This window comes from Lycorma delicatula, chromosome 6 (assembly GCF_047948215.1).
Source record: "Lycorma delicatula isolate Av1 chromosome 6, ASM4794821v1, whole genome shotgun sequence".
Lineage (NCBI taxonomy): Eukaryota > Metazoa > Arthropoda > Insecta > Hemiptera > Fulgoridae > Lycorma > Lycorma delicatula.
Genome location: NC_134460.1, coordinates 140,652,286 through 140,673,849, shown reverse-complemented (window position 1 = coordinate 140,673,849; position 21,564 = coordinate 140,652,286). Strand labels below are relative to the sequence as shown.

The window sequence follows — 21,564 nt, the reverse complement described above, 5'->3', positions numbered from 1 at the left end:
TGGTAATATATTGGCAGATACATCGAACTGCTTGCACAGAGTTGCAAAATTCAACATTTTGAGGATAGGTTTTTGAACATTTTCCATTTATCATACACGTTGATGACCTATTTATATCACCACATGGTCCGTGACACTTATGTTGACAAACAATGTCGTATAATAATCGGTCAACATTTTTATCGTGGAGTTCAGCAGATGATAAGATCAATTTAGTCAGGTGATATTTTAGTTTCTAACCATACCAATGTGACAATGAGTTAAGCCTCGTCTTTGCCACTCAACACTTAGCACAAAGCAGTTGACCAAACCAAATATTTCTTTTCTGTTAATAAGGTTTAGGAGATTTTCATTTTAAAATGGAAAACTCTGGATATAATATCGTGTCTATCAATAGATTTTTTACCACTGAATAGTTTGATTTTTATTTCTGGCCATACAGAATTGCACATAAAAGTGATAAATAAATCTGGACACCATGTTTACGCATGCATGTCGTAGCATAGCATCTTGAGATTTCTCATACATATACCGTGGGTGAACTAGTGAAAGATGAAGAAAGTATAACATTTTGATCATGTTAGCATTAACATTGGTGTCTTATTGTATAGTATCTTGAAGTTGAATGTAATCATCAGCACGTAATTTTTTTTTTGATATTACAAATAAAGGCTAATCTTTCAGTGATGATTTTGACTATCATGTCAACACAATATTGATTAAGTAAGTTTTTGTAATAATGTAAAAAATTGTCAATGTTATCCCGAACTGCATTGCAATAAATTTTCTGCATGCAGAAAACATTTCTTTTGTTCATTATTATTAAGCAGATTAGTTAGATACTAACTAATCTTCACCCTTAAGATTATCTTAACAATCTTCACAACATAAGATTATATCTCTAGGTCCTTTATCTTCATCAACTAGTAAAACAGCAACTTCATTAGTAGTTGGAGCATTATAGCGACCCCTATGCTGACTAACAGGTACATGATCAGCATGAATTATTAATTTTAAATCTTCTGCATTATCCAAAGGTGTGTCGTCAATATTGCATTTAAACTCTCTGATCAAATTATTATGTTCCAGCAAGTTTGCTGGAATGCTATTGTTAGTTCCTTCTTCAAATTTGGAATAATATTAGAGAAGTTTGATCAGCATCAGAAAGAAAGTAAATGTTGGCAATTGACATCAGGTGCTGGCAATAAACTTTCTATGAGATTGTAAATTTCACCTTGAATTTTAAACATAGGCATAAAATTCCTTTCTACAATTTGTTTAGCACTGAAAGAAGTCATTTGAAATAAGGTGTTGTATTTTCCAAAATTATTGAGAAATTGTTTTGACAATGGATGAGATCCTGAAACTAAGCTGTTGATTGATTGGTAGCTCATTAAGTGTAGGAATTTCCCACCAGAACAACTCGTGCCAGGTGATTATCTTTCCACTTTTTTGCAAAACAGTGACTGTATATTTTAATCATTGTACCAATTTGTAAATCTTTGCTATTAATATAATCCAAATGAGGATCGTATTCAAAAGCAGATCCGAACTTTATAGTGGCTTTCCTGTATTGTATAGCATCATAAAATAAATCCTCATGCTCTTTCATAGTCTCATGTAAATGCGATGTAGACATTCACCTCGCATCTGTTAATTTTCTATCAATATTACATTTCTTCCGTTTCAACATGATTTTAGAAAAAGTACTCAAAATTGCTAATTTTTATTTATTGCCGAACACCGCCAAAATCTCTATAAAAATGATGGTGCATGGGTTTGTTTGTTTGTCATATGTGCTCACATTTTTATTTTAGCTGCTATTGGTGCAGAGCAAACCAATGGTGGTGCGCCGGGTAACTGTACACACACACACACACACACACACACAGCTCCCTCCATGCTAAAAGCAAAGCTTTACTTTATGCTCTCTCCCGCTAGAAGCAGTTCGTTTTCAATTAATTTACAGATTTAATTGAACTACTGCATTAACCTAACTACTATAATTATATCAAAGAAACAAATTAAAATTGTCTATTATTCAATAATTAACAACTATCGGCAGCTTACGCTCTCGTTATTAAGTAGACTGAATGTAGAACAGCAACATGTCTGCCACCTATTTTTTTTTTTATTTTTTTTTTAAAACATCCCGGCCTCCGCCGTTAGGCTATGCGCAGGAATGTCGGAGTGTCGTGTGGCAGTCGACTGCCCCCCTGTCTTGCCTTTTCTTTGGCGTCCCATCGGGGTCCTCTCAGTTTTATCAAGATGCAGTAGCCCTCACTTCTGGACGACCACTACATCCCTCCACTGAGAGGCTACCCTTCCCGTCCCTACATTAGGTTGCCGGCTACGCCTTGCGCGAAGCCAGCAAACCGCCGCGTCCCCCTATCCCCCCTCTCACACTTGAGGGTCCCAAATGCATCATCGGAGCACCCCAACTGACCTTCATTCTTGCATATGAAGGAGCCAAAGCGTCCTATGCATCCAGGCTACCTCCCTGGCCCTGCACGGCGACTACGATTCGCCCCCTGTATTTTTTATTATTTTTTTTTTCACACCCATCCGCAGGACACAACACAAGTAATAAAACACACTCACTCTCACTGACACCACCACTTAGCCGCCATCAGGAAAACGCAGTTAAGCCTAGTAACACACCCATACAGAATACATAATTAATAAAAGTCTACTCTTCCCATCCGTCTCATTCTTCGGCTTCGTCACCGCTGGTCGTGGCCTTCCTACACACGGTCGCAGTGATCGTGTATGCCATCCCGCCAGCAATATAAACACAAAAACATAAACAAAAGAAATGAAATACACACTACAATAAAATAAAATTCGGTAAACACAGTAACTTCCCGCTGCTGCGGCAGCTCTCGTCGAAGTCAGCCACCACTATCACGTTGGCTGCGATTGCATTCCTCAACCAGCAGCAAAACACAAAACAACTCAATAAAATAAGATAAAATAAAACACAATCAGGACAATAGCGAAGAACCCTCCCTTCAGTTGCAGTCCATCACGTTGGTGTCTGAACTTATTCCTCCTTCTGCAAACGCGGGCACGTTCGCTGTGAGTGCCATCGTAGCCGTTAGCAGGAACGGAAACACAATCGATAAAATAAAATAATACCACAGTCATACAAAACAAGGAAAATACATAATAAATGAAACCCACACTTCATGTTGTCTCTTCGGCGATGTCACCTCTAGCCGTGGCCCTCCTGCACACGGTGAAGCGATCGTGCTTGTCATCTCGAGTTGGCCGAAGAGTACCAACCACAGTGACAATGGAGACAATGAATTCACAATACGATACAACACAAAAATAAAATATATAATAGAAGAAACACACAGTATACTCGCTAGGGACATTCCTGCTTACCCGCGCCTAGAAGTCTTCTCCCAACTCTCTTCCATGTTCCTCCTTCGTCTTCAGCCACCATGCTCTGTACCGTCTCCCATTCTCTCTTCCCTTTCAGCATGTGAGCTACAGTTGTTTCTGGAGTGAGGCCATCTGTGCCACGCCTACGCCGGACCACAGCCCACCTTTCGCACTCGTAAAAGGTGTGCTCCGGCGTGTCATCCTGGCCGCAGTAGAAGCACCTCCGTGTCCGTCTTCTCTTGAACCGATGTAGGTAGACCCCGAACTCCCCGTGTCCAGACAGGAACTGCGTGAGGAAGTAATCTACCTCCCCGTGCCTCCGCCTGACCCACGGTCCCAAGTCCGGGATCAGTCTCCTGGTCCATGCCCCAGCCGTAGCCGTTCTTCTTTCTCGAAAGTGCGTCCTTCCAGGCCGGGACCGCGTACAGCAAAACGGAGGAAACCACTGAAAGGATCAGCCGTCGCTTGCTCGCCCGTGGTCCGCCCTTGTTGCCCATTAGTTTTTGTAGAGCGTCTTGTATCTGCTCGGCCCTCTTCGTGATTTCTCTGAGGTGGGTGTTAGACAGCCCATTCTTGTCAATCCACACGCCCAGGTACTTAGCGCAACCGGACGTGTGGACCCGTACGTCGTCCATCATGAAGGACATTCCCCTCAGTCTTCTTCTGCCGGTGATCGGGACAGCCGCCGTCTTGTGCGGTGCCAGTCGTAGTCCTCTCTCCCCCAGCCATCTGCTGACGACTGCCACCGCCAAGTTTGCCTTATCTTCTACCTCCTCCTCCGTTCGTCCCGACACCATCAGCGCGAGGTCATCTGCGTACGCGACCGACTGGCATCCTTCCGGGAGTTCTTCCCTCAGAAGGCCGTCGTACGCGATGTTCCAAAGAAGAGGCCCAAGCACCGACCCCTGCGGAACGCCTCCAAACATGTTGAAGTCATCTTCTCCTTCCTCTGTGCGTACCCGCAGAGATCTCTCATGCAGGTAGTCATTTATTACGGCGAGCAAGTAGCCGCTGATCCCTCTCTTCCGGACTATTCCCATGATCACTCCCCATGGCACGCTGTTAAATGCATTCCTGATGTCTAGGAGAATGATCAATGGGATCTTCCTTCGTCGCCACGTGCCTACCGACTGGACTCTGGCCCACTCTAGCACCCGTCGGACGGCGTCGACGGTTGATCTTCCCCGAACGAAGCCGTACTGGTCTGGGGAAAGACCTCCGCCCGCCTCAATCTCCGACCGCAGTCTTTCAGCCAGCTCTCTCAGTCTCTCATACAGCTTTCCCATCGTATTGATGAGGCAGATCGGCCGGTATTTCCTGGTTTCCAGGATGAGGCAGGATCGGCTCCCGGTTTCGGGAGGAGGACCAACCTGGCCTCCTTCCAACAGCCGGGAAAACTCCCCGTGGACAATGCCCCATTGAACACTGTCCACGGGTGCCTATCCACCAACACCTTCACGATGGACCCAGGGATGTTATCTGGGCCCGGGCTCTTCCGCAGGCTCATCTTCTTGGATGCCCACTGTAGTTCTTCTACAGTGAAGCGCCTTTGTTGATCACCAGCTATCGGTTCCCATTCCTCCTCTTCGACGTGGAAGAGCTCCGTTATCGCTGTGAGAGACTGTTCCCTTGTCAATGGGGTCAGGCGCCTACCAAACTTCTTGGTGACGATCTGGTAGGCCCTGCCCCACGGATCTTGCTCCAGGTCTTCCACGAGGTGTTGCCACGCCTCTTGTTTGGCAGCCTTAATGGCTCTGCAAAGACTTCCTCGTGCCGCGTGGAACACCTCCGTTTCCTCCTGTAGGCGCTCAGAGTCCCTTCGTCGTGCGCGCTGCATCCTCCGCCTTGCTGTTTTGGCTTCACCACGCAGTCTTGCAATGTCCCTGTTCCACCAATAAACATTCTTTACGCGTCTCCCAGGCTGTGGCCGCTGTTTCACACATTCCCCTTGTAGGATGGCCATGAATTCCTCGGGGGTGTGAACACGCCTACGAGCCACCTCTGGTGCCGTCCTATCCGCTACCGTCGCGGCCTGCTGTTCCGACGGCTTCCAGATAGGGTCCGGTTCCGCTAGACCCCTTCCGCCTCCTTGTATTTCAAAAATTATGGCTTTGTGGTCGCTGGCAAAATCATCTTCTACTACCTGCCAGCCCACTATCCTTCTTGCCACCCTATCCGAGGCCGCTGTCAGATCCAACACCGATCCATCACCCCTTGCGTCGTATGTAGGCACCCTAGGCGTGTTCATGACCAGCAGTCCCGCGACCCCAAGCATTGTAGCTAGGGTGTAGCCTCTCCGCGTGGACCGGCACCCTCCGAGTTCAGTGCATTCGGAGTTGAAGTCCCCGGTCAAAAGTACCAGGAACCCAACCCTCCGTATGCATCCCTCCAGGTTACCGATGAATTCTTCATGTCGATCCATTCCGCAGTTGGGAGAGATTTACCCATTGATCACCGTGAGTTGATGAATGTCTACAGCCACGAACCCTCTACCTCTAACTACCTTCGTGACTGCAAACCTGCCAGTGACATTCCGTATAGCAGCATTGCCATCCTGGTCAACATACCAGTGGCCTGAGTTAACCAGCCGCTGATTAGGTTCCACGACCACATGTCTGCCACCTAGCAGAGAGCCAATACACTACCAACTCTTACACTACCGTAAAAAGTTGTTGAGCACAACATATCCTCTGCCTAGTGGAGAGTCAACATTATTGGAAAGTAAAGCATTATCGTTAACACATATTTTTTATTGTTGTTTTTAATGTTTTTTTGAGATGAAATATATCTACAAGCCTTCTCAGTCATGCTAAGAAATATGGGAAAAATTTGGTTGCAATTGATTAGGTTGTTTTTTTGTTTTATGCCGAACAAAAAACCCCCTTCCTGTATGTATAATAGTATAGATAAATTAAAAAGCTTCTCTTTTATTATACAAATATTACTGTTAATAAGTTTTTAATAATACTAATTAAATAAATATTTTGCATAATTATTTATAAATACATAATTAAATATTTGTAATGTCTTTAAAGTTGCAAATTTCCCAGCTTGCTGTTATTTTATGTTTATTATTATGAACAATAATAATTTTTCTCTGTTTATTGTATTGATAATCTGATCAACAAAGCTTTCTGTGGTTTTCCCTGATGCTTCAAGAAAATTAAACATATTGCTAAAAAAAAAAAAAATTATAACATTTCAGATGTTTGAGAGAGAGAGTCGAAGAGAGAAGATAATAGAAGGCAAGATGAGAGAAGTAAGATTAAAGGTTAAAGTGAGAATAAGTGAACAAAAAGAAGTAGGACCAAAACCAGTACCAGTTATGTCTGCAGCTGAACTAATGTTGGAAGCTGCTGAAAAGGACTTCAATGATTTGTTGGGGAAGGTATATAATGAAAATATATTTTAAGAAGTATTTTTCATTTATATAATTACAGATTTGTCAGTTAAAACAGAAACATATTTGAGATACCTTTTTCCTTTAACACTTGTTAACGTGCTACTGCAGCTGCAGTTACCCAAGTCATAAAGGTACGTTCTTTGTTCACAACAAAACGTGTCTCCTCTTAAATGCACAAAAAGGAACTGATATTTTTTAGACAGAGTTTTTTCAATTTTCACTGAATTTCCTTTCAGTGAACTTAAATAATATTACATATACAGTTTTGATTCATCATTAGTAGAGCCATATATAAATAAAGGGTTCTGGAGAAGACTGTAAACTGCCCTAATTGATCATCATTTTCACCATTCATTCCCTTTTCCTTATCCTTCACTCCTTCTTCCCCATTATAAGTTTTATGGATGCAGATCTGACTATCAACTATTAAGTTTTCCATGCTGAGGATTCCTGAAAAGCCCCAGTTGTATCTAATTGGTGAAGGGGCTGTCTGTAGATAGACCAGGATAATCTGTTATTTGTCAGGTTGCTGACAAGCCTAATGGTTAAGTAATTATTGGACAAACCTGAAATGAATAATAAGTACACATTTGTTACACCTATAGCATTGAGAAATCAAGTTAGATCTACTGAAGAGGCTGCTGTCATCAATATTCATTGGAAAGCAAACAACAGATTGGTAATAAAATTATTGATAACAAACCTAATGTACATGTACAATAAATTAAACCAATTGCTTAATAGCAATCAGCTCTTACTTTTGGTATTACCTATATCTAAACCTGTATAATAATACCTTAATACACCTATATATATAATTAAACCTTTATAATGACAAGTGTCATATAATTGCAATAATATAGAGGCATCTTAATTCCATCGCAAAACCATTCCATAGGTCAGAATATGCATCTCTACAGAGAACATAATTTTCACACCAAGTGTAGTATTTATTAATACTACTACAATAACCATATATTAAACAAAATAATCATAATTCTATTGTTACATATTTTGTAATTCCAAATTATTAGTTAATTCAAATTTCAAAATTTTTAAAGTTGAAAACTTGCAAAAATGTGATACAATAAAATAGATTTTATAATAAATGAATATAATATATTCATGTTTTAGGCTTATTCTATGCATTCTCATAGCTAAACAGTTCAATGGTCTGAAGAGGAGGGCATGGAAGTCATTGATCCTCGCCCTCAATTCATCTATAATAATGGATTTATTTAGTGGATTATAGTAGATTTATTTTTATTTATTTAATAAATTAATTTTTGATAGGTACGTCATGCCTCTTCTTTTAGTTTGTTGGTTGATAAGACTGGAAGTCACAGATATGTCTTCCAGACTTCCAAAAAAACATTTACCTTCTTTTGGTAAGGCTTTGACAAATCTAACTTGATATGCAGAGGTAGAAAGAGAACTTTATTCGAATCTGTGACAGCTTTTGGAGCACATTTGTGGTTCCAGGTTCTAATCAAGCTCCTTTTGACCAATCTTTCCTTATCCAATGATTATACCAGTCACACAAAAAACAAGGAAACTTTGTGTATCAATATTATTTTGAGATCACCATTTAGGACGAATCTATGCCAATCGGTACTTTTGTAAAGAATGTTAACTTGAATGTTAAAGACTAATTCTCCTTCTAAAAAATATGGAAGAAAATCCTTTTCTCTGTATCTGAACCAGGAAAATGAGGTGCCAGCTGCTAGCGGGTTCTTCTCTTTAATCCTTGAACCAAACAATTCTGAATTTTCTTTGCTCAGATGTAAGTCTCAAACCAAATCGTTTAATTCAGACTGTAAATAAAGCTATGGTGTACAGCTATCTATCTCCAGGTTAGTACTCCTTGATGTGAAATCACTTGTGGAACCATCTATTAAGTAAATTTCTGGATGAATTGGCACTGGTACGTCTGGGTATAAAGCAGATCACATACTTGGATTCACGATTTTTATTCTTTAAAAATAGAAGAGTTAATAAAAAACTCTTCAAAGTAAAATTGTGAACACCGCTACACCACTGGAACTCCCAATCTGATTGCTTCTTGTTCATCCTTTGACCACCATTGAAGTCCTTCAACACATGTGTAGCAAATATAGTGGGGTGCTCAAGTTTTGTTTTGAGCACCTATTCTCAGTCCAAAACGATCCTATTCTCGGTACACTTGTACGAAACATTTCTTTTTTGCCTTTACGCTATTAACTCACCACAAATGCAACAAAAAGAATCTGCAGAATTCTCATAATTTCAAACCCTCCCCTCCGCTTCAGACCGCTCAAGTATTTAGCTATAAAAATGCATAGTATAAGCCAAAAAAGTGAATACATTATATTAATTTATTATTAAAATAAAAACGTGCACAATTTTACAAATTTTGATTTAAAATTTGCAATTTGCGAAAAATGCTGGTGTGATGGTTATTTTCAGATTCAGCACCAAAAATACATACAAATCGATTATCAAAAGTTAAAGAACATTCCACAACCCAAATTTTTTGCAGGCTTGTGTCATTTACTGTTTAAATCTTTTTTGCTCTGTTGTACAATCAATTGTCTTATTTTCAACTATCACCTTTTCTACTTCATACTGGGCTCACTTTACAGCCAATGCTCTTAATTTTATTTACAGCTGTCCAAAATCATTATTATTATCTGTCCAAGATCATATGGATTATTTATTTATGTATACAAAGTAAGTTTCCGAAATTAAATAGAAATAGATTTAAAGATTTAACGAATTTACTCACATGCCCTCTACACAGAACCATTCTCTAGTTATACACTTGTTACAGCGCCAGTAGAGATTAAATACACTCTGGAGATTAAATACTTCAAGCCTTCAACTGCTTGGTGCAAGCCCTTTAGATTGCTGAAATGTCTTTGGAAATGCAGACTTTCATCTTCAACGTGTTAAAATTGCATTGCCGTGCAAGAGAGTCCAACTGCTCGGATCCCCGTACTCCGGCCAGATTCAATGAATGTGACGTATCAGGCATTTCATTACTTCCAAATAGAATTCACAGTTTGACCACTTGGGACAAATTCATGATGAATCAAGCCCTTTGTGTCGAAGAATTCAATCAACATCGTTTTCACTCTTGATTTTTGCTTGCTGCCTGACTTTTGCGAGTCTTTGTGACTCCAGGACTCAACCAAGCAGTGGATTGACACTTCATTCGATCGTACATGAAGCACCAGCTTTCATGCCCAGTTACAACAATTCAACAAAGTCTTTGAGTGCAAGAAAGACACACCTGTTTTTGTTCTTCAGTCAAGGAATGAAACACACCTTTTGGTGGTTCATTTTTTCTGTTAGAACTGTACATACCATGTCTGATGAGGTTGTTTTCGTGAACAGCTGTTGACAAACAGATGTCATCATTCAACGATCTCTACCATCTTTAAACCGCTTCCACCATGTGTATGTTGTATGAGAGATGCAGCTTCATTGCTCAATGCTTGCTTTATCATAGAATAAGTCAAATACAAAATTTTATCACGCTTCTCTGTTCCATGTTGTGAGCTCACACAAGGTCACATGAACACAACATATGCAGCCAAATATACTTATAGTTACATATACTTATTTACATACTTATCTCCTGCAGAGATGCCCATGGGCATCTGTACTGCAGCCTGATGTATGAAACTTAATCTAAATACATGAAAAATTACCAATTGACAAAACAACTATTGTTTTTGCAAACAACTATTGTTATTTGTTTATTTGCATTATCTTATATAATTATCTGCATTAGCAATTATTGTGCCCCTATTAAGTAAATCTTTTCATGCCTTTGTGGCTGAAAAATGAAGAGGGTTGTGCAACAGCATGTTGCACAACTCTAAAGTAACGTATTGGCAAGAGCTTACTTTTAAATGAGACAAACCTAATTAAAACTTATATTCTGCTGCAGGAGACAATAAAGGGTGGATCTGATCTGAAAGATGTCTTGGTAGAAACTGCTGATGCTGATGGTGATGATGGTGATGCAACTGATCAACAACCACTACCAGCAATTGCACAAAAACCATCTGAGGAAGAAAGACCACCTCAGCAAGAGGAACCATCAGAAACATCAAAACAATAATTACTATTTTAATGAGTACTTTTTAAATAGACTTTTAAAAAAGTCCTTAAATAAAAAACAGTGTAAAAATCAAGTGTTTTTTTCTCCTATAACCTACTATTATAATAAGATGTTTTACCTATAATGAGATGTTTCATTTCATTAAACTTTTCATTAAATAATAATGAAAGTCCTTTTGTCCTAATAAGGTTGTTTTATGACAGACAGTTATATAAAGTTGTTGTTGAAACACAGTTGGAAATCGACCCATGAGCATTTCAACATCACCTGGCTTTATTGTAGAATCCATTTTATGTAAATACGACCAGATGTAATCAACACCTGCACTTGATGATGGATGCAAATTAGTCGAAAATGACCCCCTCACCAAGTCTGGCCAGCCTACAAAAACCAAGAAAACATTCTGAAAGTTTGTGATATAGCACACTCTGACAGTAGAATTACAATTAAGTTATATAATAATTTGTCCCTAAAGTAGCAGACCAGGAAAACTAACTATAAAAGTGTCATTAAACATGTGAAAATGTGCACAAGAAAAAGCCGGCACTTTGGCAAGGAATTTACCACTGGCATAATCAATAGTAACCAAAAAGGTGATTGTGTTGTTGTGTTGACATTTGTGTAGGCACTTGTTTACTGAAATATGGGGTGTGGAAAATCCTCATGAAACTTAGGAGCATATTTTTGATTGCTTCTGTATGGCCCATTCTTCTTCCAGGAGGCAACCATAAATGGTGGAGTTTATCTGGACATGCTTCAAAATTTTCTAATTCCTCAGTTACACGATGATGAATAAAATGAGCGCTATTACTATCATCACGGCAGTGGGGACCACCTCACTACCAGCTAGAACTTTTACTTACTACAAAGAACTTTTTGACACTCTATTCGCAGGTCAGTGGATTGATCATGAAGGTCCAACTGGATGGCCCTTACCCCACAAATTTGACCCCGCTACATTTTTTCTTGTGGGGTTTCATTAAAGATCAAGTACCACCTTTGCCTGCTGATCTTGTTGAAAGTTTCACGAAGTAACTGAATGAATCTCAGGACATCACAAACTAGGATCTGGAAATGCTTAGTTTTCAAATCATGTAAACAAACTGAAAATATAGGATTAGAAATCTGATTTGGCAGAAAAATAATGTATTATAATATTAAAATGAAAAATTACAAAATATTTTAAGGTACTATTAACAATTATAGAGTTAAATATAACTTTAACTCACTTAAATGGATCAAGTACTTTTCTACAACTAATAAAAATTATTTATGGCTTGTTCATCTTTGTAAGATTCTACACATTATTATCATGTGGTTAAGGTGAGAATGATAGAAACAAAATAATTTGTTACTGGCCTGCTCAGAATACACATCCAAATTTTATTATCTGAATAACTTATCTATATATTACATGTTCAATTAATCCTTTAACCAGTTTATGTTGATGATTAATAACCCCTGTGTGGATTATTTTGTTAACTGACAGACGATAGTGCTCTTAAACTTTAACTGCATGTATTACACTTAAAAAAAATATAATTACAACCTAAAAAAAACAATTCACACATTGCACAAACACCTGGTGTAAAAATAGAAAGAATTAGAAACATTTTGTTCCTTACAGACATTATTATTATTCATTGTGTAATAAAAATTATAGAGAAAAAAACAATTTAGTACAAATTGCAGTTGCTAGAGTGTAGAATCTGGTGGCATGACAGAATGCGTAATATTGGGGCAAAATCCATTGGATGCAGTACTAGACTGCGTAATATTACAGCGAAACATGTTACAGTTAAAAATATCCATAAAATGCATGTTTAGTTAAATAATTACGTTATTTAGTTAATACACACTCAAATATTATGTACATTCATTTCTAACAATGTTAAAAATTAATTAGTTGATTATGTAATAGACACCAATCAATAACTTCTACAACTGGACATGATATATTAATGAATGACTACCACATTATAAATAACTTTAAAAAATAATAAACTGTAAAAGTAATTACATATTATCAATATATCTGAAAAACTATAAAAACATTTGTTTTTTTGTCATTTGTTTGTTTTTATGTAAAGTTTAGTAAATATTTCCTGCCCTTTTTACTATGAATATATAATATTAGCATAATGAACAATTGAAAGTTTACCTATAAGTTTAGCATCTATCTCGGACAGGTACATCAATATCCTTTCAGAAGGACTACACAATGAATCACCTATGTCTCCACTTTCACCCATATAAGTCACATCATCATCACCATCCACTTTTTCTTCTTTTTTATACCCTTTTTCTTTTTCCAGTCGTGCTTGTAATTCTGCAACTTTAAGTTCATCTTCTGTTTGTCGTTTTTTAGATTCAATTAATTGCTAAAAGCAAAATATATTTGTTATAATTAAATAAAATAAATATTACTAAACATTAATACAAAACATGTGCAAGAGAGTAGAGCAAAATTTCCAGTATTCAGTTTTCAGCTATGATGACATTCAATAACACAACTAAAAAGCAAATGATAGAATTACAGTGCAGGTTGGAACCTGACTAAACATGCACTAACATGTAACTGCCTGTGATGATCTATTCCATCATATTGTAAACCTTTCCTAGTAACCTTTGTATAACTGTACACCTAATTTCAATACACCTAAGCTATATACATTTAATAACACAATTAACCATACTAAATTTGACAAACAAACATTAACCAGATCTATATTATTTGACTAAAAATTAAAGGGTTTCATAATTGCATTGATATGAGTGTTAGTATTGATTATACTACATCACTGATGTTGACAGGGGCACTGGTCAGAGCCATATAATTAGTTAGAAAAACTCTACATCTTCAGTAATACAAGTTGCGGCAGCTGATTAAACAGTTATGAGGAGTTATAAAAAAATAATGGGGTATGTAAAGAAAACATGTTTTTATTATCTAAATTAGCAATACATACCACATAATGACCATTAAGTTTTGAAAATATTGTCCAAGATAGTGAGTGTTAGCTGCAACACACTGCTGGAGATGATGTCTAAAGCTTTGTACAGGTCATTCATACATATTGCGGGGTATAGCGTTAACCTCTTCAATAATGCATTCCCTTAGTTCTGGTAAGGTGTGAGGGCAATGTTTAAACACCTTTTGTTTAAACAAATGCTCAAATTGGGTGACCATGTCCACTAGAACCACCAATGTCCATTAGAACTGGTAGCACACTTAGTGTGCTACCAGTTCCTCCACCTGCCTAACCCAAGACCAAAAGCTCTTTGCATCGTGATCACAGATCGGCTGTTTGCAAAATGCAGGCACATGGCAGAGCCACAATGTGGCCCAAACCATGTTAGCTACTGAAATATAGTCACTGACAGAACAGAGCCACCTGCAACTTACCTGCCCCTAACACTGCCCAGGCACTTACCCTTTCTAACCCCACTTAGTCAATTTTGCTGCAAAGTAAGTTATTAAGAAAGATATTAAAAAACATTTTTAAAAATAAAAATGTTTTACATTTATGATAAGTTACAAAAAAAATTTGCAAAAAACAAAAAGTACAGTTCACTCCAATGGTCAATATTGCAAAGTAAAAAATACTATACACCACACAAATATTACTCAAATAAACACTATTCACCTGTTGCATTCCTTGTAATGTTTGTTGTACTAATTTTAACTGTTTTTCTTTTTGATCAATTTCAGCTCTAAGATCAGATCTCACAAGATCCACTTCATTCTTATAAGCTTCCAATTGACATCGAAGACTGTCGTTTTCTTCCTGAAACAACACATATTCCTAAACACTTTTATAACAGAGACTACTATTAGTAAGGACTTCCAGTTATTAAGTCACTCTAAACTTAGATTTTGTAGAATTTTTTCAAAACCACGAAGTAACAGTAGGAAATTCTCAAAATAATATTTTATTTTCAAATAAAATAAAACTTAAATAGAAAACTGCTTATCCTGCTAAAAATGTATAATATAGTTACATCACTCTTCTAAGTTATACTAAAAATCAATTAAAAGCTAAATATACATGAAAACAAACTTTCTTTGTTTCAACAAAGTTTGTGTTTTATGAATAATATTTAATATTAGCCTTACAACAAACTAAGAAAGATGTAAATCTACAAATAGGCTAAACTATGCATAAATTCTCAACAGTAAGCTCTAAAAAATAAGTCTTCCAAGAGCACACTGATTTGTTGTTTATCTTAACTAATCTTCAAAGGCAAAAAATAAGAGTAAATATTAATATCATCAATCTGCTGAATGATACAATAAATTTTCCTCTCCTGTTGTACTCTTTCTTCTTGATCTGGAACATTTTCACTCTTTTTTTTTTTGTTTTCCTTAAGTAACTGTATTCACGTCAAATACCATGTTCAGAGTTATAAATATTGTAGGCCTAAACATCTGGGAAGATTAAGTGATCTCATAAGAAAAGTTAAATTATGTTAAATTCACTAAGAGGATTAATAAAAGTTTTCTTAAACGTATTAAAAGAATTAAAAAATGCTTTTATTATTCTTTTAATGTTTTTAAAAATATGTCTATTATACATACTTGTAACGTGTGAAAGTTATTCTGTAGTACTAACATGAAAATAGAGAAGCAATCTTGCTACACATGCTTAAAAACTGTTATTTCCTTTTTTTTAATAGTTTTGAAGTATTCCTCTGCTATTTTAGAGCAATACTACTTGTATAAACTCATTCCAGATTTTGCTGTCTGATTAATATTGCAGGAACTGCAGCATAATTTCTTTATTCATCCAATCCACTCATCCAGATAATTAAATTTGGGATTAATAAAGAATGGTATCTAGAATCACACATACACACACATACACATACACATACCCACACCCACCCCCACACACACATACACCATTAAGATATGTTAGTATGGCCTATCACAGATCTGTGCTCTTGAAAGATAGAATGCATCTAGTAAGTAAAGTCACATATACACAGGACCTATTTCTCTAGAATAAAGAACATTATTAAAAAAATCTGTTGTCACTATTACTTTTCATTAACCTCATGCATTAGCTGTACCATAATTTTCAAACAATAGTTACTTTATACAATACTATACTACATAATACTTACTTTAAGCGAAACAACACTATCATTTTCTTTTTTAGTTTTCTTTCGTGGTGTTTCTTCTTCAGCATCAGATACTTCCATTTCCTCATCTAAACCAGCATTAAGATTCTCTTCTAACTCAATCTGTTTTATCTCCTGTAAAAGATTCCAAATAGATTTTAACAATCTAAATGATTTAATAATTCAGTAAAGGACAAAAGAAATATAAAGAATATTGGCAAATTTTTAATGTACACCTTACGTTATGTTTGCACAATGTATTTTTTTTCAAGAAGCATATAAAGGTAATGTTAATGTAAAAAAAAATCTATAAAATGAGAAAATATATTTTGATGAAATAATGTTAGTACTTTTTAGTGACATTTACATACCTTTATGTGCGTCCTGAAAAAAAAAAAAAATATTTTCTCATTTTAATAGATTTTATTTTTAACTTTACAAATCATAAATATACCTATACAACATTAATGTAAAACAGAAAACTACGTGTGTAAAACACATATTCACACGCACCAACTATTTAGGTAATTTTGGAAAAATAAAATTTTAAAATAATATTAAAAACACAAAATTAAAAAAATAAACCAACACCTTTAACCAAACAGAGTAAACTCAATGAGGTGTACAAAGTTAATGGATACCAAAATAATGGATAAATCAGTTTAGTCTAGTACACAAGAAAGTTGGCCATATCAGCCAAAACTTTTCAACTTATCTTCAAGACGATAAAGGGAAAAAGATGGTAAAAAGAAAAATCGCTATTTATGGTGCTAAAAAGTATAAAAGTAATATATGATTATAAATTGAAGCGATAACTGAAAATCTTGGGTAAGATTGTGAATGGCATCCCTTACCAACCAGACTGTTTCACCTTTTTTTTTTCCTGTTTAGCATCTGGGAATTACAGTTCAGGTATTACTTCAGAGGATGATATGTACAAGTGTAAATGAACTGTGGTCTTGTACAGTCTCAGTTCTACCATTCCTGAGATGTGTGATTAATTGAATCCCAATCACCAAAGACACCGGTATCCACAATCTAGTACTCAAATCCATATATAAGTAACTGCCTTTACTAGGACTTGAACGCCTGAACTCTCGACTTCCAAATCATTTATTTGGAAAGACGTGTTCACCACTAGACCAACCCGGCAGGTTTAGACTGTTTCTCCTGGTTGTGTTCCAGATGCTGCAAAAGTACTTCAGGAAATACTGTACTGGAATTTGAAGGCTGTGAAATAAGGACAAAATGCCAGCAGCCATAGAGCCAATTAATTAATAAACAAGTTTACTGAATATCACTGTATTTGATAAACTTTCACTAGATGCCCCGCTATCTTGCAATGTAATTTCAAACAAAAAATTTCCAAAAGTTTGATATTGAGAATTTTAGATATATATTTTTGTATGTATATTACAACTAATAAATAAAAATTTTGTATGCATATTTAAAAACTAGAAAATAGTAAACTAAGTGAACTATGAACTCCTTATTTAATAAATACTTTACTTAAGTTTTAAACTCAAATCCTGCAGCAATTACAGTATCAGAAGATAATGATTCCAACAACATATCCCAACCAGCAAATTAAAAAGATAATGGGTCTCATACAAAATAAACTTATTATTTTAAAAGTTATGGATCATTCAAAAGTTTTATGTTAAAAGCTAGTAGAAATTACTGCTGCTAATTTTTTTAAGTGCACTGCTGAAAATTCAATGCATTTATTGACATACTAAATAATGACATTGGATACCTTAATGATGTTGTAATTCTGTTTTAACTCTTTTACATCAAACTTCTACTTTTAAACATTCTCCTGTTAAAATTTTTCTTCTAGCATTTATTACTGCCCCCCTGTGCTACCATAAAATACTGCATTCCATAAAAACATTTTAAAAAGTTTTTTACTTATTTCTGGAATCTTTCTGCTGCATTTATATTTCTGCTTTATTTTCCACCATTATATTTCCTTCTCTTATGTTTATCTACTTGGTTTTATTATACTTTAAAATTAACATTTCTTCTGGCAATGGTTAATTTTACTATTATTATGAACTAGTAATTGCTTCAAATCCATATTTTATTAAGGTATGAGGTGAATAGAAAAACAGACCATTAAAAAAATCAAACCAAGATTGAAATGTAATCTGGAACCCAGAAAGCTAACACTAATTGATCCCCCAGTACCTCTACCATTGTTTTTTACCATCTGAAGAGAGATTGCTTTTGTCTTGCTGAAAAGATCCTCAAGATCATAAATCAGATCAGAATTTGAATACAATCAGGCATCATTCATCTACAACTTTCCTTCATAAAAACAAACCAATACTGTTACCAGAATCTGGAGGATGACAAAGTACACAAGATCAAGACTATATAGTGAATTATTTAATAACTTGCCATTAATCATGAGTAAAGAAAAAAAAGTAAATACTACAACTTAATCCTTTATTTACTTAATACTATTACTAATAGAATTTCAAAACCCCTGAACTAATAAATAAAATATATTTTCATGTTGAATATTTTAACTGAAATGTAATTGTTTTAAAACAATTTTTAACTTAAACCCTTTTTTCTAGAACTATAACTTCCACTGTCATCTTCCTAGCAGACATGTTTTTCATATCAAGCAGCAGACAATTTTATAATCTCTATTATTAAAATTATTTTTAAATTAAAATATCACTTATTACAAACCATTGTCCAAAATCTCATGTATTTCATATTTACGACTTTCCATTTTAATTTAGTCATACAAACATTGTGATGTAAATAGAACACCTTATTAAATATTAATAAGGCAAGAAAATAAGTCATTTATAAATAAGTCAGTTATTAATAAGGCAAGAAAATAAGATAATAAGGCAAGAAAAACTATAAGTCATAATTTGTGAATTTAACTACTGTTAATATTAAAATAAATCCGTAACTTTTAACTAATAATAAAGAATATAAAAATACCTAAAAATTAGTATGAACTAACCTAATACATGGTCGTGGGAATAAATATATTATTAAACTATCAGTCAAAGAAATGGTGATGATTACAATGTTATATCATGAAAAAAATAAACACTAATGATGAGATAAAACTGCATCAGCGTACTAGAAGAACCTCACATTGCAGACAATTTTGATTAAATTACACTAACAAATCTATTGAATATAAATATTATAATGGAAGAATTATAGTGTGATTTTATAGAGAAAAGAGTGAGACACTCACTTTTTTCTGTGCATGCGCATGCACGCACACACACACTTTTATATTTTTATATATATGTATCTATGTATGTGGTGTGTGTGTGCGTGTGTGTATGTTAAAAATACTGTAAACAGTACCCTATTTTTATATACAATTATAATTTATTTTACACCAGAAAAAAATAAAGTAATGATGTTAATCTGATAGTTGTTCTTTGTTGTTTAAATCTGCAGCCAAGGCAAAAAACAGAATTCTGTATTCTATAATGTAACACAGTTACAGCTGAAACTAGTATAGCTATATCTATTACTGTGTAATCTATAGAAGCATACAGTCATCTTAATGTACATTATATAGTTACTAAAAAAAAAAATCATAGTATTTAACAACTGTAATACTAGGGAAATCATTTTTTGGCAATATCAATATACATTTCAGCAATATTGTCATATGACAACACTGTGCAAGACAAGTGCAATTTTTCTTATTGATCACTGAATCCATCTCTGTTGTTACTATTCAGCATAAGTTTAGATAGATGTACATAGAGTAATTGACAGTCGCATTAGGAGCCCAAAGACACCCAGTCATTTTCCACATTACAAATCTAAATATTCCTAATTCCATTGCACATTAAGTTATGTGGAAAAGATTACAATTACACACATGCAAACTTCATCCAAGACACAAAATTTAACTCATCTGATATGCTAGGCAAGACAGGTGATGAAAACTAAAAAACCATTTTCACAGATGGCAACTTTCTACATAAACAGCTGCTTGAATTGTCTTGACTATAATACCTGAGAGTATAGAGACAGTTTCTGAGAACATTAAGTTTCGGTAGATTCCGTTATAGATACATTTTTCCTACAGGACCTTCTTGTAAGACATTTTCTTTGCAGAGAAAAATAATAATGGCTACCAACTACCTAAACATGCTTCAGCCGTTTGTTCTGCAGGTTTTGTACAAACATAATGGATCACTATCACACAGTTTGTAGGATATGGTGGATTGGTAGAGGAGGAAGAAGTAGGAATTTAAACAATCTTATTCTGCTAGGACACATTTCAATAAGATCTTCATTTTTTTTCTCTTTTGCTCCCTTTCAGTAACCATTTCAAATCGCTTCCTAAAATAAGTCTCATGATATAAAATCTAATTATTTTTATTATGTTTTCATGATTACATTAAATTATATAGTTTTGTTAAATACTTGTGCAATGCTATTATAAGAGAACCATTTAAAAAATATTTATTTGAAATCATCCTCTGAAGCACTTTTATTCAATAATCCACTTGTATACCACTTTAATTTTCAGTTTGAAAAAATTATGTACACCAACTACAATTTTGTTTTTTTCAAAATATCATTTACCGCTAACTGAGTTGTATCATTTTATATAGATTACTGTGTAATCTATAGAAGCATACAGTCATCTTAATGTACATTATATAGTTACTAAAAAAAAAAAAATCATAATATTTAACAACTGTAGTACTAGGGAAATCATTTTTTGGCAATATCAATATTGACAGGTGATGAAAACTAAAAAACCATTTTCACAGATGGCAACTTTCTACATAAACAGCTGCTTGAATTGTGTTGACTATAATACCTGAGAGTATAGAGACAGTTTCTGAGAACATTAAGTTTTGATAGATTCAGTTATAGAAACATTTTTCCTACAGGACCTTCTTGTAAGATATTTTCTTTGCAGAGAAAAATAATAATGGCTACCAACTACCTAAACATGCTTCAGCCGTTTGTTCTGCAGGTTTTGTACAAACAGAATGGATCACTATCACAAAGTTTGAAGGAGATGGTGGATTGGTAGACGAGGAAGAAGTAGGAATTTAAATCTTATTCTGCTAGGACAAATTTCAATAAGATCTTCTTTTTTTCTCTTTTGCTCCCTTTCAGTACCCATTTCAAACAGCTTCCTAAAATCAGTCTTCTAAAATTGTGTATAGGTTTTCTTGCACATATGTAGTCATCATTTGTCTCATATTATTTTGATCTTTTCAATTTCTAATGGTTTACTGCATAAAATAATCATTAAAACAAATTCTCATTCCAGAATAACTGAGTGCAACTCACTTAAAAACGACTGTTCATTGAACAGAATTTTTTTTTTATGTAAATATTATTTTCTACTTAATAAGTTTCTGATAAATTAAAATTTCCTTCATCTCTATTTGCACTTCAAAGATCTATTTCCTAAAAAAAAAACTAAGCATGATGAAAATAAAATCACCACACTAAAAGGAAGGTGCATTTTTCTTGTCTTACTCAGTATATTAGATATGGTTCAATAATTGATTTA

The 21,564-nt window shown here is 35.0% G+C and overlaps 2 protein-coding genes across 2 annotated transcripts in view; one reads left to right on the top strand and one right to left on the bottom strand.

The window, feature by feature from the left end:
• The window catches only part of LOC142326944 (dynein axonemal intermediate chain 2-like), a 32,629-nt gene extending 21,718 nt beyond the window's left edge, over window positions 1-10,911 (top strand). Inside the window, exons 6-7 of the mRNA XM_075369674.1 lie at window positions 6,596-6,778; window positions 10,728-10,911. Coding sequence (XP_075225789.1) covers window positions 6,596-6,778; window positions 10,728-10,901 — 357 coding nt within the window. The 3' untranslated portion in view covers window positions 10,902-10,911. The remainder of the gene's footprint in view (window positions 1-6,595; window positions 6,779-10,727) is intronic.
• A 123-nt stretch (window positions 10,912-11,034) lies between these two features.
• Window positions 11,035-21,168, bottom strand: LOC142326943 (uncharacterized). The gene is made up of 5 exons (XM_075369673.1): window positions 21,047-21,168; window positions 16,029-16,191; window positions 14,549-14,689; window positions 13,063-13,282; window positions 11,035-11,282 (listed from the first exon to the last, which is right to left on the bottom strand). The coding sequence occupies exons 1-5, from the start codon at window positions 21,166-21,168 to the stop codon at window positions 11,035-11,037; spliced, it is 894 nt and encodes a 297-aa protein (XP_075225788.1).
• Between the last annotated feature and the right edge of the window lie 396 nt (window positions 21,169-21,564).